At 40.2% G+C, this 17,954-nt stretch overlaps 1 protein-coding gene across 1 annotated transcript in view; it reads right to left on the bottom strand.

Moving 5' to 3' along the window:
* PGM5 (phosphoglucomutase 5) overlaps positions 1–17,954 on the bottom strand; it is an 81,666-nt gene that overhangs the window by 50,531 nt on the left and 13,181 nt on the right. The window contains exons 4-6 of the mRNA XM_063320435.1: positions 16,088–16,213; positions 12,994–13,184; positions 11,933–12,087 (exon numbers count right to left, since the gene is read on the bottom strand). Of these exons, the coding sequence (XP_063176505.1) occupies positions 11,933–12,087; positions 12,994–13,184; positions 16,088–16,213 (472 nt within the window). The remainder of the gene's footprint in view (positions 1–11,932; positions 12,088–12,993; positions 13,185–16,087; positions 16,214–17,954) is intronic.

Genomic DNA, 17,954 nt, shown 5'->3' with positions numbered 1-17,954 from the left:
CATCAATGCCTTGTAATGACAGTTGGGTTTTTTCCCTCCAAAAAGCTTTTTAAACATGTCATAACTGTGTAAATAAAACATTTAGCTGCATAACGTATTTGAAAGCTGTTAGAGAAAAACTACCGTTCTTTACTAGATATACAAGTATACAGAGGCCACAAATGCCTATTTTTAATATTGTGATGTAATTTTAAAAATAACAAATCCTGAAAAAATTTCCCATCACAGAGCTCAAGAACTTTGTATTATGCTTCAAACACATTAAATTATATTCATGAAGGTTTTACGCAGTTGTCCTTCTGCAGCATTCCAGAACAGAACTTGTTCTTCTGCTCCACCTAATTTAAAAACTGCTTGTACATGACATGGACTCAGTTTGACAGAGGTGTCCTAAAAAATTCACAGCAAGCCTATTCCAGATAAGAGCAAGTGAGACTGACTTATCCTACTGAAGGAAGATAAAAAGAGCGAGGTCACGACTAGCATAACTTGAACAAATCACAGTCAGAGTGAATGCAGTATCAACCCTGTAGAAAGATGTATTTATATCTTGGAGATGTCTTTATGTTGGAAGAATCTTTTACAACTCAACAGTAAAGGACATTCATGTAGAGAAAGAAATACACAGAGCCTATCCCGCTTCTGGCACAAATTTCTTCATTAAAACAGATGATCAACAATACAGAAGAAAGCAGATGGATGAAAAGAAACAATAAGGTACAGATTCACAAGAAAAGACAGACACGCACAGAAGAACCCATGCAGTATTTGTAAATTAAGAATACAAGGGAAAAAATCACAAAGGCACAAGTGGAATGTGGTGTGCTGTTCTCCATGGACAGAGTTTCTTTAACCATTACTGCTTGCTAAACACTGACAAAAGGCCCCACCTACTAATTCATGCAGAAACTTTTTTCAGTGTGTTCACAGAGGAAAGACTAAGCTTTACAGGAAGATGCAGCAGAAGCACTTGTATTGGACGATATACCACTCAACAAAAACATACAGGAAGGGTCAAGTGCTTCAAGAGGAATGCAGGTCTTCTTGGGTTTGTATTCCCTTGTTGAGACCTGCGTTTAGACCATTAACTCACAACAGCACTGTCCTTGCTGGTAGCAGGCCTTCGGTACCATCTGCAGAGGAACACTCAGCCCTTCTTTCTTCACCTTCCCATCAGTCTGTATCAATTTTTGTGCATTGCTTGAATTTGACATAGCACAGTATGCACTAGCCCACTATTCAAGCTTCGTTATGCCCTTGTGGTTTCTTTCTATTATAACTGCATTTTATTAAATGGCAAAGAGAAATGTTCATTATTTGTTAGCGTAGATAATTTGCTCCTCTAGTGCTTCCAGGTAGGAGTGAGAGACAAAAGCAAACTGACCTAAGCTGAGAATGAAGAGAGGACCTCTTCTTGGGTAATTCCTACCAACCAGCCAATTCCTTGTTTCCTAATTTTCACAATGAGATGGAAACACCTGAAGCGATGTTGCTCCTCTCTAAGCAGTAAGAGAGAGGAACTCATCTGATACTAATGAGTAAGCAGAAATTCAACATTTGCCATAACTGGGCAAACTTCGCTAAGTAGCTGGGCAAAATAGTTGCAAGAAGACAGTTAGCTGAATTAATATTTTTCATCCTATCTTTGTGTCATTCATTGCTGCTCATAATGTCTGGGGCTCCTGTCTTAAAGAAACGAGCAAAGCTTCTGGTTGGGCTTCAGACAAAATGGACCCCACTCTAAAACAGCACTGTCAATTTAAGAGTTTCTGGCTGCCATGGTCGGCCTCTCTCCTGCACCCAAGCCAGCCTGTTGACAGCTCCTCACACCTCTACCCTTCACTGCATGAAGACATTTCTTCAAACAAGTCAGAACAGTCACTGTCACTGCAGGCCCCCTTAAAACCTTCCTCTAGCTGACCAATGAGTGAATGGACAATCAGCAGACAGAACATCAATGTGTCAAAGCTGCAATAAAAGATGGGCTACCAGCTGTAAAGTAACAGGGTGCTGCCTGGTAAAGTGCTTAGCTTTGCTAAGGGTAAGTACAATCAGAGCACCTACATGTAGAAACAAGGTATTAGATAATGCTAGACACAGGAGAATTCTCTAAACAGCCCTCTTTTCCCGTACCAACTTGACTGCTATCTTCCACACCCATCCAGCTTCATAATTCCTACAGAAACAGTCTTTATTTGGCCTTGTGATTCTCCTATCATAGACCATTAGCTAACATCTCAATATTTAATTTCCTTTCCTATTATGCAGGCATCAGATAAATCAGAATACAAGGATATGAAAAATAATAGTTTGTTGAACATTCCTTTGCTTTCCCCACAAGAAAAAGAACACCAACCTAAGGGTACATATTGCCAAAGAATTGAAGTCTGGGGACGTACTGCCACAATCCTGTTGATGTTGGAGCATATTAAAGCAGATGTTTCCTGTCAAGTGTTACACTCTCCCTACAGTGCATACTAGTGTATTCCAGGAGTCACTTCAAGCAAACACATGTAAATGCTAAACATCTTGAGTGAATTCTCTCGTAACCCACCACTCCATTTGTTAATGTTGTATTTCTAAGCAAAATTTAAATCATCTGCATTATTGCTTCCTTCTGTTTAATAATGCACTGTGAAAAACTATTAAACAACACACCATCATAATGCACACAAGTGAACAAAGCATCAGATTTTCTAAATCCTTTCTTTCAAGTACTAAGAATGATTTTTTTTTTATAGCTAAGGAAAAGTTCTAGTACAATGATTTAGGTTAAACTGTGGCCACACAATATGGAGGCACCATAAGAAGAGGTGCCTTTGCTCTCCAGCATAGACTTCAGGAGAGAGGCCCATGACCTCAGAAGACAGTGGCCAAGTGGACAGGAATTGTTTGTGAAGGGCAGGTCATGCCTATCAAACCTAATATCCTTCTATGATAGGTGACCCACTTAGTGGATGAGGGAAAAGCTGTGGATGTTATCTACTTGGATTTTTGCAAAGCTTTTGACACTGTTTCCCACAGCATTCTCCTGGAGAAACTGGCTGCTCATGGCCTGGACAGGTGTACTCTTCGCTGGGTAAAAAACTGGGTGGATGGCCATGCCCAGAGAGTGGTGGTAAAGGGAGTTAAATCCAGTTGGTGTCCGGTCACAAGTGGTGTCCCCCAGGGCTTGGTGCTGGGGCCGGTTCTCTTTAATATCTTTATCAATGATCTGGATGAAGGGATCGAATGCACCCTCAGTAAGTTCACAGATGACACTAAACTGGGCGGGCGTGTTGATCTGCTTGAGGGTAGGTTGGCTCTGCAGAGGGATCTGGACAGGCTGGACCGATGGGCTGAGACCAATGGTATGAGGTTCAACAAGGCCAAATGCCGGGTCCTGCACTTGGGTCACAACAACCCCATGCAGCGCTACAGGATTGGGGCAGAATGGCTTGAAAGCAGCTCGACAGAAAAGGACTTGGGAGTGTTGGTTGACAGCCGGCTGAATACGAGCCAGCAGTGTGCCCAGGTGGCCAAGAAGGCCAACAGCATCCTAGCCTGTATCAGGAATAGTGTGGTGAGCCGGACTAGGGAAGTGATCATCCCCCTGTACTCGGCACTGGTGGGGCCCCACCTCGAGTACTGCGTTCAGTTTTGGGCCCCTCGCTACAAGAGGGACATTGAGGTGTTGGAGCGTGTCCAGAGAAGGGCTACAAAGCTGGTGAGGGGTCTGGAGGACAGACCTTATGAAGAACGACTGAGGGAGCTGAGGTTGTTTAGCCTGGAGAAGAGGAGGCTGAGGGGAGACCTTATCACCCTCTACAACTACCTGAAAGGAGGTTGTAGAGAGATGGGGGCTGACCTCTTCTCCCTGGTGACAAGTGATAGGACGAGGGGAAACGGGTTCAAGTTACGTCAGGGGAGGTTTAGATTAGATATTAGGAGACATTTTTTCACTGAAAGGGTTATTAAACATTGGAATAGGCTGCCCAGGGAGGTGGTGGATTCACCATCCCTGGAGGTGTTTAAAAAAAGGGTAGATGGGGCACTTAGGGACATGGTTTAGAAGTGGCTCTTGTCAGGGTAGGCTAAAGGTTGGACTCGATGATCTTAAAGGTCCCTTCCAACCTCAACAATTCTATGATTCTATGATTCTATGATCCAATTCCCCCACATGACAGTTACTCTTATTACCAAGGTCCAGATGCAGCCCAAAAGAGACAGTTGGGTACACTACAATAAAAAGATTCACTTTGTAGACACAAACCAAATTACACCTTTCAGACAACAGTGGGGCTCTGAGGACCAAAGAAGCGCTGTTCCAGAGACATTGTGATCACAACATCAAATACAATGAAGCAGGAGAGCCAGGAAGATGATCAGAGGGTTAGAGCACCTCTTCTATGAGGACAGGCTGAGAGAGTTGTGGTTGTTCAGCCTGGAGAAGGGAGGACTCCAGGGAGACCTAATAGCAGCCCTTCGGTATCTGAAGGAGGCCTACAAGAAAGCCAGAGAGGGACTTTTTACAAGAGCATGTGGTGATAGGACAAGGGCTAATGGCTTCAAAGGGGAAGAAGGTAGATTTAGATTAGATATTAGGAAGACATTTTTCACTATGAGGGTGGTGAGGCACTGGAACAGGTTGCCCAGAGACGTTGTGGATGCCCCATCCCTGGAGGTGTTCAAGGCAAGGCTGGATGGGGCTTTGAGCAGGTCTAGTGGAAGGTTTCCCCGCCCATGGAACTAGGTTGGAACTAGGTGATCTTTAAGGTCACTTCCAACCCAAACCATTCTATGATTCTATGCCTAGCAGAATCTATCTTTCTCTCATGAAAAATAATTAAGGCATGCTCATATACAAGATCCTTTTCACCATCATTATCTTTGTTTCCCTACTCTGTTAACCACCATTGGGAAAAGATTCCTAAGCATTTCAATTTTTTATAGAGTAGTGACAGTATTATTAAATCCTAGCTAGATGTGCCTGAAGTTAGTATTTCTTAACTTCTAAGAATATTGAGACCTATCAAGTGGAATACAAGTTTCTTTTCTTTTCCTAGGCACTATTTCTCCTATCACACTCATCTACTATTACAAATGTTGCCATTTCCTTTTCAATCACCTTTTAACACAGTTTCTCAATTTCTAGTGTTAGAAATACAGTAAATAAGGAATATCAGAACTCAACATCACAACATAAATATTTTTAAGTACTCTGTCTGTTAAGCGTACTCTCCCTCCCTTGTTAATCAAGTCTTGTTCTCAAGTTCTTGCCCATACTATTATGACATAGAAAACAGTTGGCCCTGAATGTCCTTTTTCTTTATTTATTTCTTCTAACTGACTAACAAAAAAGACTTTTCAAAGTATTATTAGACAACCATTTCCATGGAATTGAATGGTACTGTGCATGCACTGAAGGCCAAACCATGACTAACTCAAGCTATCATACTTCAAGATTAAATCTAGCAAGATAAGTGGGCCATGTCTAAGAAACCCATGGATGTAGACTGGTATGAATAAGAACAAAACTTATCACTTAATTTTTGTAAATAAGAAGGTCTGCTATGCATCTATCTCAAATGGAATAAATGCTGATTTGACTGAATGACAGTCTAGATGAGAGAAATATTTAAATATTTAAGGGACATGTTTTAGATGTTGTACTGGGTGTACATGGCAGGGTTGACAGCGGGGGACTGCAGGGGGCGTGTCTTTGAGGAGAGGCCGGGGCTGCCCCATACTGGACACAGCCAGTTCCAATCAGCTCCAACAGACCCACCACAGGGTACAGCTGAGCCCAGCAGACATGCTGGTGGCCCCTCTGGGAAAACATACTTAAAAACATCAAAAAGCTGCCCAGCAGGGAGGACTGAGGAAGAAATGGCCTTGTAAACACCAAGGTCAGAGAAAAAGGAGGGGGAGGAAGAGCTGCTTCAGGTGCTGGAGCAGAGATTACCCTGCAGCCCATGTACAGGACCCACAGTGGAACAGATGGATACTTCCTGACAGCAACTGCAGCCAGTGGAGAGCCCACACTAAAGCAGATTTTTTCCTGAAGGACTGCAGCCCATGACGACAGCCCACGCTGGAGCAGGGGAACAGTGTGAGGAAGAAGGAGTAGCAAAGAGGAGCTGTTACAGACTAACCCCAACCCCATTCCTCATCCCCCTGCACCACTTAGGGTAGAGGAAGTAGAAGAAGAATTAAGGAGTGAAGTTGAACCTGGGAAAAAAGGGCTGGGGATAAGGTGTTAGTTTCATTTGTCCGTTTTCTTTTTCTCACTATCCATATCTATTTTAATCAGCAATAAATTAAATTAATTTTTCACAAGTCAAGTCTTTTGCCTATGACTGTAATTGGCAAGTGATGTCCCTGCCTTTATCTCAACCCGGGAGCTCTTTCATCCTATTTTCTCCCCCTATTCTGTTGAGGATGGGGAGTGACAGAGTGGCTCGGTGGGTGTCTGGCAGCCAGACAGACAGCCAACGTCAACGCACCATAAATACTTGGATGCATGTTTTGATGTGCATTTTAGAAGCCTCAAACAAAATCTTTAGCATTGGTATAATCATAGAATCGTAGAATCATAGAATCATTTAGGTTGGAAAAGACCCTTGGGATCATCGAGTCCAACCATCAACCCCACGCTACAAAGTTCTCCCTTACACCATATCCCTTAACACCACATCTAAACAACTCTTAAACACGTTCAGGGATGGTGACTCCACCACCTCCCTGGGCAGCCTATTCCAGTGTCTGACCACTCTTTCTGTGAAGAATTTTTTCCTAATGTCCAGCCTAAACCTCCCCTGCTGCAGCTTGAACCCACTCCCTCTTGTTCTATCGCTAATAACCTGTGAGAAGAGACCGGCACCAGCCTCTCTACAATGGCCTTTCCAGTAGCTGTAGAGAGCGATGAGGTCTCCCCTTGGCCTCCTCTTCCTCAAACTAAACAGTCCCAGCTCCTCCAATCGCCCCTCATAAGATTTATTCTGCAGGCCCTTCACCAGCTTCGTTGCCATTCTCTGCACTTGCTCCAGCACCTCGATCTCTCTCTCATATTGAGGTGCCCAGGACTGGACACAATACTCAAGGTGTGGCCTCACCAGTGCTGAGTACAGGGGGACGATCACCTCCCTCCTTCTGCTGGTCACACTATTTCTAATACAAGCCAGGATGCCATTGGCCCTCTTGGCCACCTGGGCACACTGCTGGCTCATGTTCAGCCGCTTGTCAATTAGAACCCCCAGAATCAGAACTAATCAGAAATAATTAATAACTAATCAGTAACTCTAACTAATAACTAGTCAGAAATAGTTAATAGTAAAAAGCAGCTTTGGAAGGTTATGCAAACTGGATAGATTACAGCTAACATTAGATGACAATCTGTAACATTTCACTCAAAACTTTTTACTCATTTAATTAAAATCACTATTCAGAAGTTATTTAGGATTTTTTTAATGGATTTAATTCCATTTTAACCAATACCCACAAGCTTTCACTGTCACATGTTTCACTCACCTTAACAATTCATACTTTCTACTGTAACTAGCACTATGTAACACAAGAGCCGCCTTCTACAGACAAGAGTGAGGTGAGGGATCAGTGAGAGTCTCAAGCAAGGAAGACTTACCCTCAGTAGAGAAGGAACATATTGGGGAACACTTAAACTAGACAAACAGAAGTCCATGAGATCTCAGGTGCTGAGAGAGCTCGCCAAAGTCTTTGCAAGGCCACTCTTGGTTATCTTCAAAAGGTTCTGGAAATTGAGGGAGCATTCTGCAGACTGAAAGCAAGCAAATACCATTCCTATCTTCAAGAAGAGCAATAGAAAACATCTAAAGAACTACAAACCAGTCAGCCTCACCTTAATCCCTGGTAAGGTGACGAAGCAACTAATCCGGAAATCATTTCCAAAGTCATGGACAACAAGAAGGTCCTCCATGAGTAGAAAGGCATGGAGTTACAAAGAGGAAACCAAGCCTGACCAACCGGATTGCCTTCTACAACAAGGTGACTGGCTCACTGAATGAGGGGAGAGCAGTGGGTATTGTCTATATCGACTTTAACAAGGTTTTCAAGTTTCTCTCCCGTAACACCCTCACAGACAAAATGATGAAACATAGAATAGGTAAGTTGACAGTGAGGTGCTTTGAAAACTGGCGGAATTACAAGGCTTAAACGGTTGTGATCAGCAGCACAAAATCCAGCCGGAAGCCAGTCACCAGGATTGACTCCCATAGGTCGATACTATGGCCAATATTGTTTATCATCTTCATTAATGACCTGGACAACAGGGCAGCACACACCCTCAGCAAGTTTACAGATGATACAACACTGTAAGGAGTGATATACTAGATGGCTGTGCTGCCATTTAGAGGCATTCAGCAGGCTGGAGAAATTGGCAACCAGGAACCTCATGGAAGTCAACACAGGGTGATGCCAAGCCCTACACACGAGGAGGAATAATCCCTGTCACCAATACATACTGGGGACCAAACAGCTGGATAGCAGCTCTTCAGAAAAGGATGTGAGGTCCTGGCGGACCATGAGTTGACTGTAAACCAGGAATAAGCTCTTAAGTCAAAGAAGGCCAACAACATCCTGGGTAGCATTAGAAAAGCATAGCTAATGGGTAAAGGGAATTGATCCTTCCTCACTACTCATCACTGATGAGAAAATCTGGCGTCCTGAGTCTAGTTCTGGGCTCCCCAGAAAAATATGGACCTACTGGATCAGTTCTAGCAAAGGGCCACAAAAATGACTAGGGGATTGGAGCAGTAGGAGAGGCTGAGAGAGATGGGATGCTAAATCTCAAAGAGAGGTTTAGGGAGGAAATCTTCCCAATGTACATAAATACCCATTGGGGGGTGGAGGAAGGAAGGAAGATAGAGACAGACTCTTCTAATGGTGCCCAGTGACAGGACAAGACACAATGGGCATGAACTGAAATTCTGGAGATTTTGTTTCTACTTATGAAAATACTTTTCTCCTCTGAGAGTGAAATACTGGCACAGGTTGCCCAGGAAGACTGTGGAGTCTCCATCCTTGGATATACGCAAAACCCAAGCAGACGTGGCTCTTAGCAACCCACTATAGTTCACCCTGCTTTGAACCAGGGTGAACTAGATGATGTACAAGCATCCTTTCCAGCCTCTGCTGCTCTGTGACTACTTCCTTCTTTTCTGAAAGAATTAATATTTTTAGTACACTTTTTAAATTAACTTTTTAACACTTTCTTTCCAGTGCATGAGCCTGAAGCATGAGCTTTATAGGCAGATATACAAAGGGGTTCTGTGACAATTGTCCCTGGGGCAGATAAGACTAGTCCATCAGAAAGGAATAAAAGGGATCAAGAAACAAAAAGGACAATAGATTTAAAGCATACACTTGTAAACAGTAACCTGAAACCTACTGCAGGACGTAAGCAAGCTGTGTTTTCCATTCTTTTCTGAATTTTCTCCTCAGAGCACAAAATATTTTCCTTACTGATTTCACTATACTGCAGGTGAGACATGCTGCAACAAACACTGAGAGGATCCCTAAACAACATGCTGACTAGTATCAGACATCACATTCTGGAAAAGAATGGAATTCCCTTCCTATTGCAGAAGAGCAGATTGAGGTTTTAGAATTTTTATACTAAGCCCTATACTGGTGTGTTAATTTCACACAGAAGTTCTTATTCTTGCTTTTTTCTTTTTCCCTCATTGTACTGGGAATATTCTTGTTCTTCCAAAAGGCTCTTTTTTTTTTTTCCTTGCAGGTTGGCTAGTTAGTTCATGGGAATGGAATCATGAATGCCTTACACATATTCTTTTACACCCACTGCCCCACTGTAAGATTTTGCTGACACTAGTGGAACTGTCCCTTACGTTTATAGATACATGAAATTGGAATTCAGTTCAACATGAAACCTATACTGAGAATCAACCTCTCTGTTATCCGCTCCTTCAAGCAATATATTGTATTTCAGGCAATGACATTCTACTATTTTACTGGAAAATTCCTCTTATAGACAACCGTCTTTCCTGGAAGTTCAGCAGTTCCTTATAGTGGGCTTCACTGGGAATCCTGGAAGACACGATGGCTGAATAATTTGTGCAGTGAACCTCTAAGGAAGTCATTTATTATACTCCTTTCTGTGATCCAATGCATGTAGCTAGCCGTTATACAGGAAAATTGACTTGCTTAAGATGAACTACTGCATGTGATTTCAGGCCTAAGTGGGGCTCCTTAGTGAGTGAGTTCAGCACTGGCACTCAGAAGTTACACAGGTTACAGAATTTTGGCCACCAAAGCATGAGAATACCTGGGCAAGATTATGGCATTTTTACAGAAAATTAAAATTTGGGTATCTGGGATTGTCATGCATGTAAATGAGTCACAAAACAAAACTGAGCAACTTTGAAAACATGTAAAATCTAAAAACATGTAAAATTTACATCTTCCAGAAAACAAAGACAACCACAAAATGAAAGGAAAAAAAAAACAAGTGCAGACAGCATACAGAGAGCAAACTTCGTAATAATAAATATTTGTAAGAATGGCTGGGAAAATATTTACATCCTTGCATCATTATCAATTGCTCAGTTTTATTTAATAATCAGACTTAGCTCCACAGAACTAAATAAGGAAGTAATCACCATCAGACGATCTGTGCCCCAGAAGGTCAAGTAAACATAATTCAAATAGTCCCAGTGTTATTGAAGGGGACTTCAGCACGTTCACACTTTCTGACATATTTACCGAACTTTAAGAAAGAAGACAGACAAACATATTTAAATGTCACTGTTTCTTCAAGTCTTACAGGAATGCAGATATCCAAAATGAACCTCTGTTTTTGTATTTCAATATAATAGCAACTTTCACTTAAACAATGAGATTTTTGGATCTCTAAACAGAATAAACAAAATACAGCAAACTCTGATCTAACAGTATTTCCTTAACCTAGACCATCCACCTACAAGTAAGGAGTATTTCCCCAAAGACTCTGTCAATCATTAGAGGAAGCTTCTAGCTCCGAATTTAGTAACTTTTAGAAATTTCATGAATAGAGAAGCACACTAATATCCTTGCTTTTCAAAGAGCAATCAATCTTTTCATACAAGGAACATTTCACTTTAAAATCACTGTTTCCTGATCAGACACATTTAATAGGGGCAGCAGATCATTCCTGTTTTAGCAAAGCTATGCAATCAGATCAACACTGAAACACAGTCGTCTCAGGGAATGCTCTTTCCACACAGAATATATAAGGCAATAACATTTAGCTTAATCCTTTTATGCTGATATTTACAGAACATTTAGTCCTGGCTGAGGCTTGTTCAAAATTCAGCTGCTAACACAGGATGCACATTCAGCAAATCTTTTAAGAGCAGACTGGACTTGTCAGAAATAGCTTAGGTATTCTTTTAACCTGCCTTGGAACTGGGAATGGAGTTCATAACTTCTTGCAGTCCCTTCTGGGACATTTTCTGTCATAATAGATGATACATTTCAGCTGCTTAAAATAAGAGGGGGGTTTTGTTGGTTTTTTTTTAATGCTGGTTTAGTACTGAGTTGATACTTTATCTGTTTTAAACTTCCATGACTTTCCTAAGAAGGGATGCTAGATTAGGCTGTAAACCATGCTAAGAAAAAGAGTGAAGTTATTTTGAAAAGGAATTACCAGACAAGCGTTAGTGCTCTTAAAGAGATTTAACCTATTTATTTCTTTTCCAGGATGACTTAAACTATTTTCATCCAAGTAAAGGTTGGTAAAATTGGTCTAGGTAAGATCCAAATATCGTTGACACTAGTTAAAACAATGAAGCACATAAAGATTGTGAAAATTAGAAGCTCTTATCAAACGACTTCACAATTTTGGAACTGCTAAGGAGAACAAAACAAGGAAATAAGTAGTGTAATGGCCAAGGTGATACAAATAAATGTTTAATCTTACTTGTCAAGGGCTGTGCTGGTAGGCATGCTCCTACCAAATCCTCGGACTCCCATCTGACAGAAGTATGGAATGCAAGACAGATTGGCAGCAATTATAGCCAATGAATCTGATGCGTTAACAAAGAAACCATTTTGTCCAAGGATCATGTAGCGGTCCTGGAGAAGACAAGAAATTAAAAAAGGCATTTTAAATCCTATGTTTTGGTAATTTCTTTTATTAGATCCACCACAGATAGGGAAAAAGAAGAACGGGCTTTGGGTTTACTCGCATCCCTCTTCAGGCAAAATAATTTATTGGCATCATCCTGGCAGGCATATAATCTCACTGTCACACCAACCCTCCCTCCAGCCTTGCAAATCAAAGTTTGAGATCAGTTCGTAGTAGCTTCAGTCAGCCTCCTACATGCTACTTCAGCAGGTCTGTTCCTGCCAGGGAATGCTTGTGTAGGAGAATCTTTTTGCCAATGACACACACTATGCAGGGAGTAGGAGGGTGTTTTGTGTTTACTGACATCAGAAAACTGTTCTGTTCTGTTCCTCAGAAGCTTTTAATCTTTCTCCCACCCTGTCAGGGCAGAAAGCTGTTTCTGTAAGCTGTTTATAATGCTGATAATATGGCATTAAAAACAAATTTTAAACAAACAGAGATTATGATCCAGTGCTTTATTTAGCTAAAAAAATTCCTCAATTTACAATGTTGACCAAAAACGACTTAACTTAGTTAATACTTACTGTGACAAGTCCATTTCATCTATATATGCTGTCTCTTCCTAACCAGGGAATAAAAGTGTTACACCAGTACAAGATAAAACCAGCCTAATATTTAAAGAATTCTCATTCTGGATCCAAATCCTGCTCAATTTGCAGTCATCTGCAGAGACAAATTACAACATATGTGTCTGATTTATGCGTTGCAAATGCTGTCATCTGTACCTGAAAGTAATATCCTTTATGCTTTGAGGGCTTACTGAAAAGCAAATAAATTATACTTACGTGTCCCATACCTGACCCCAGACAAAATAACAACTATGGTGAAACCTCCAGACAGATCAAAATACTTACTCCGTCAGCATCAAAAGCAGCTCCAAATCCATACTCTCCGCCTCTCATAGCCTCCAGTAAGGCAGTTGCATATGTTAAATTGGGATCAGGAGGCTGTCCGCCAAAATCCTCCAGAGGAATACAGTTTATGGCAGAATTTGCAGGAGCTCCCAATTCATCACACAGGATTCTTCTCACATAAGGTCCCATAACTGCAAAAACAGAAATCTGCCGTGCAATCACAAAAGCGTATGCTTGACATTCAAATTTTTCACAGCACCATGGAGACTTGATACAAAACATATTTTCAGCAATTCTATACATCTGTCCAAGCAAAAAAACCCAAACTATTATTTCACAGAGAAGTATGTGATTGTCCCTCAGTAAACAACCAGTTGGCAATTCAGCATTAAAAAAACAGTTTCTCACTAGTGGAAGTGAAAAGGGTAATCACTGAATGAGGAAAGATACAAGTTTTCTTTAGCCACTATTAAGTAAAGAAATTATCACACACATAGGGGGTATTTTTCTCACTGGAATAAAAATAAGATTCTGTTCCATATGTCCTGGAATGCAAACAACAGTTTAACACATAAGAGCAAGGAAAGTAAACAACAGGGGAATACAAATGGCAAATAAACTTACCTCAACATTCCAATTCATATTAAAATTATAACTGGTTTGTCCACCAAAGAATTTTATCACATTTTGGTTACTACCGTGTAGGTAATAAATAAAAACTTTCTCAAAAACTAACTTCAAAATAACTTCTTTATTTTGTTAAAGGTATGGCCAACTAAGACCCCAGCTCATGCTATTATATATCACAAGGATTATATGCAAAGCTGTTGGGTATCCCAAAACATCACACAGGTTCATTTTGGAGCAGCATCTTATTTCACCTGCGTTCCAGATTAACATCTGGACTTTTTCTTTCTGTCCTGACAGGAACTTCCCATCCTTATTTTAACCACTGAATGAAAGTACGTACTCTTCTATCCTCTAACCAATGAATTTTCATTTTAAACAACTGTAAGGAATATTTTCTAAGTATTAATAGCAACTTTCTATCATTTCAGTCCAGAAATAAAAGGATCCTGAATACATATGCACCTTGAAATGCAGTCAGTATCAAACCGTCCAGAACATTGTTCAACCCCACAATCAAATCTTTTCCTTCCATGGAGACACTGCAATGCTCGCTGTGTATGAAATCTACACTTGTGCACTGGGCGGCTGAACAGACACTCACAACTGACTGAGCTCTCTGCATCCCCGAGGCAGGTGTGAACACGTCACTCAGAAGTAAAAAATTCATGAGTGATTGCTCGCTCTCTCTTTCTCCTGCCTTACTCCCAAATCTTGCTACCTGTAGCAACTATAACCCAAGATAAAACTATGTGAGAAACTTCCGTTCAAGAAAATTTAGATGCTAATTCTGTAAAATATACAGTAAACAATTATTAAAGTTCTTACCAAGAGTAGACTCCTGACAAATTATTCTTTTCTATGCCAATGTTAAACTACCGATGTCTAAAAGCATATTCCACAGTTGCAGAGCTAAAACAATCTTCAGAAGACAGTTTGTCCACGTACACATGTGGTCCTCTCTAATGTTCTAATATTGTGGCTGGTGACTACTTTTGGCTAATGCATCTCATCAAGAAAGTCTTTTGATCTGATGCCACCAAAAGAAGGACAAATCCCAACTGTCTTTGGTAGATTGCTCCAGTGGTTATTCACCGTTACCCATTTCAATTTTAATTTCTCTGGCCTCAACTTCTCATTGTTGATTCTTTTTGGCATTTTTGGGAATACAAGACTGAGAAATAATTTTTGTCAAAAAACCCATCTTTGTCTGTTGTACAAACAAATATTCTTGTATACACTTACTGTATGTGTACTATGTATTATTGTATGGCTACTTCTCCACCAAGATACAAAGTCATAAAGGCAATTCTCTATCACCTTGTAAATAAAGTAAACAAAATCAGTTCTTTAAACTTTTTGTGACGCATCAGTTTTTCTAACCATGAGCCGGACTACGCATCTTTTTGACCACGTGTAAAATTTTTCAACGCTTAGTTGTAGATCCGGACTCAACTAGCTCTACACACTAGTTGAGTAACATTCTCCAGGAGGCAGTGCCTCCCTCACTGCTCCCTCCGCATTGTTCAAGGACATCATCTCCTCTTTTGCCACAGCCTGGCAAACCCGGTGTTCACACTTGGCTGTATGCCCACTATGATCTTTTGCCCCAGCCTGTGAACTGGGTGTTCACACTGACTGTATGCCCACTATGATCTTCTGAACAATGACTATTACACTGTACTAGATAAAATGCTTTACAAAAGATTTGTAAGTCTATCCATCTCCCTTTATGAGTCTGGTTTTGTAATCCCGTTGAAGAATGAAACCTGATTTGTTTGATGGAATTTGTTTTCCATAAGATAATGTTGAATGTCATTATCTGTAGAAATCTTTATTTATTTTTTCATGATGTAGTCTAAAATAGATCTCATACTGATCTATGTTTCCCCAAGTAACAGAGCTTAAAATTTTTAATATTGGCACAAAACTGGTCCCCTTGCTGTCTTCTGTGTCATTTTCTTACATCTTTCCCCCAGTACACTGAAATTTTTTAACATTTAAAATTAGTGAGACAAAGGTCTCCGCCAACTCTTTAAGGACTCTTGGGTGCAATTTATTCAGACTTAACTAATCTTAAACCATTTAGAATTTAGTCTTAGTAGAGACTGCCTTGTAACCTCCTTGGTTACTGCAACATACTTCATCACCCTCTCATGGCAAGATTACCTCATTCTGCATGCTTCCAAATGCAGAAAGAGAACATTTATTGGACACATATGCTTTCACTTCTTTATCAAGAAAGATAGAGCTCTTTGCTTGTTAGCAAGGGACCTAACCCATTGTTAAGATTGCCTTTTTTACTAGTATAATATTCAAATCCTTTCTTATTACCCTTAACCTTATTTAAAAGTCTGACTTTTATATGCTGTACCTTTATTGGGGAACTATTGCAGTGTACCATCTTTACTGGGAAACTATTGCAGTGTACCTGAAATTTATTCCTGATAGCAACTTAAGTTCATACCTCCATTCATGGCATCAATCCTTATTTTAATCTGGTTGGGTCCGGTCAGCAAATTTCTGATCGCATTGAAGTCAAAGATACTTCGAAGGAGATTGAGGTAGATATCCACAGAATCCACAATTTCCACTAGAAAAAATAGGTAGGAAAAAATCACTACAGTTCACACATGGGAAAATAACTCTTTCAGCACACTCCCACCAGCCACACACCTCAACTAAAATCAGAGTGTGCAACCTCTTCATAACATGGATTTGTTCTGAAGCCCATAGAGGAAAAGTCAAAGACTTCTGCTGATTTCAGCATGGCAAGCTTTAAGCCTTGCAAAGATCAACAGGTTTGCCTGCTAAAGGACTGTAGAGATAACATAAGCTGACAATTCCTATTTCACTGCAAATATTCATGACAGTAAATTATATCGAAGTACTCTTTATTTATCATTCCTGAAATCACTCAACACCTTTTCAAACTAAGCAGGTTTCTTCTCAAGAGGATGGAAGACATCCATGCCGAGTTGAAGCCACACATTCTATTCTTCTATCTGACAGCAGTATCTAACTGCATCATTCCATCAGGAGAGACATACAGCCTGTTCTTCTTGGTTTGGGCACCTGAAATATCTGTCTCCAGTTTATTGTCAATCTACCACTACACTTTGGCATTTTGTACCTCACTGATTTAGGGAAGTTAGCCTCAGATACATCTGGTTTTTGCTAAGGTCTTGCTAATTTCAATTCTAAATTCATAAACGCAGAGCACTATATTTTTTCTAGTTCTTTTGGATGTAAAACATTAAACTAAAATGAATTAATGAAACTAAGTCTGTCATAATTAAAACGGTTACCAAACAACTGTGAAAAGCCATGCTCCTCAGTCATCGTGGAACATATTACTTTTCCTGATTAAATTAAAAAGCATATGTTACACAAGTGTCTTTTTATCTGGTTAAATGAGTATCTTGAAATATTTTAGTTACAAGTTAAATTATTACTTAGAATATCAGCCAGGTTTCCTCAGACACACTGACCTCACCCTAATGCTCTTCTTTAGGATAACATGAAAATGACACAGACATTTTTTGAGCCTGAGAATAACACTTAGAAAAGATCGTGAAAAGACACTTGAATGAAGAAACAAAAAAAAAAAAAAAAGAGATTCTCAAGACTGAAAAACAACTGTAAAACCTATTTGAAAATAAGTTCATTCTATGGTACATGTTGAAAGTCTCATGGATTCCTTAAAATTACATTACTGCCTATCTTCTATGCCCTGCTCCTTAACGATGTTTAAGTAGGCTCTAAGCTTTACACACATGAACAAATGCCTCAACTTCAGTGGAGCCGCTCGCACATGTTAAGACAATGTGTATGTAGGATTAAAGTCTAAAAATTATTTTAGCTCCTGCCAAACCCAACTGGGTTAACTCTCAGTTCCTCCAACACCTCTGTAGCCTTGATTCACAGCAGTTAGTTGACACAATTGAAAAAGCAGAAGTTTTAAATACATCAGAGAGTATCTTAAAATACTTTTCAAATTATTTTCATTCTTTCTGCACTTTCATTCTGCATTCATACCTGTGTAAACTGTATTTATCATGCACTTGTAAGCGAGTTACATTCATTCAGCAGGGATCCCTGGGAACTCTACTCTCCCAGGATGAAGTGTTCTGGTAAGATGACTGGGAAGTGATTTTTCCTTAGAAAAACATAGAGGCAAATTGCAATTATTTTTAATCTACTTTCATACTACCAGTTGAGGGGAAGGGGTGTCCCATTTTAATTTAGAAAAACAAAATTTGGAGATATTAAAAAGCTGAGAAAGCAAAAAGTAAATCTGTGGCAATCATATGATTCCAGAGTGCCGCTGGAGC

This window comes from Chroicocephalus ridibundus, chromosome Z (genome assembly GCF_963924245.1).
Source record: "Chroicocephalus ridibundus chromosome Z, bChrRid1.1, whole genome shotgun sequence".
Lineage (NCBI taxonomy): Eukaryota > Metazoa > Chordata > Aves > Charadriiformes > Laridae > Chroicocephalus > Chroicocephalus ridibundus.
This window is presented reverse-complemented; position numbering and strand designations above follow the sequence as displayed.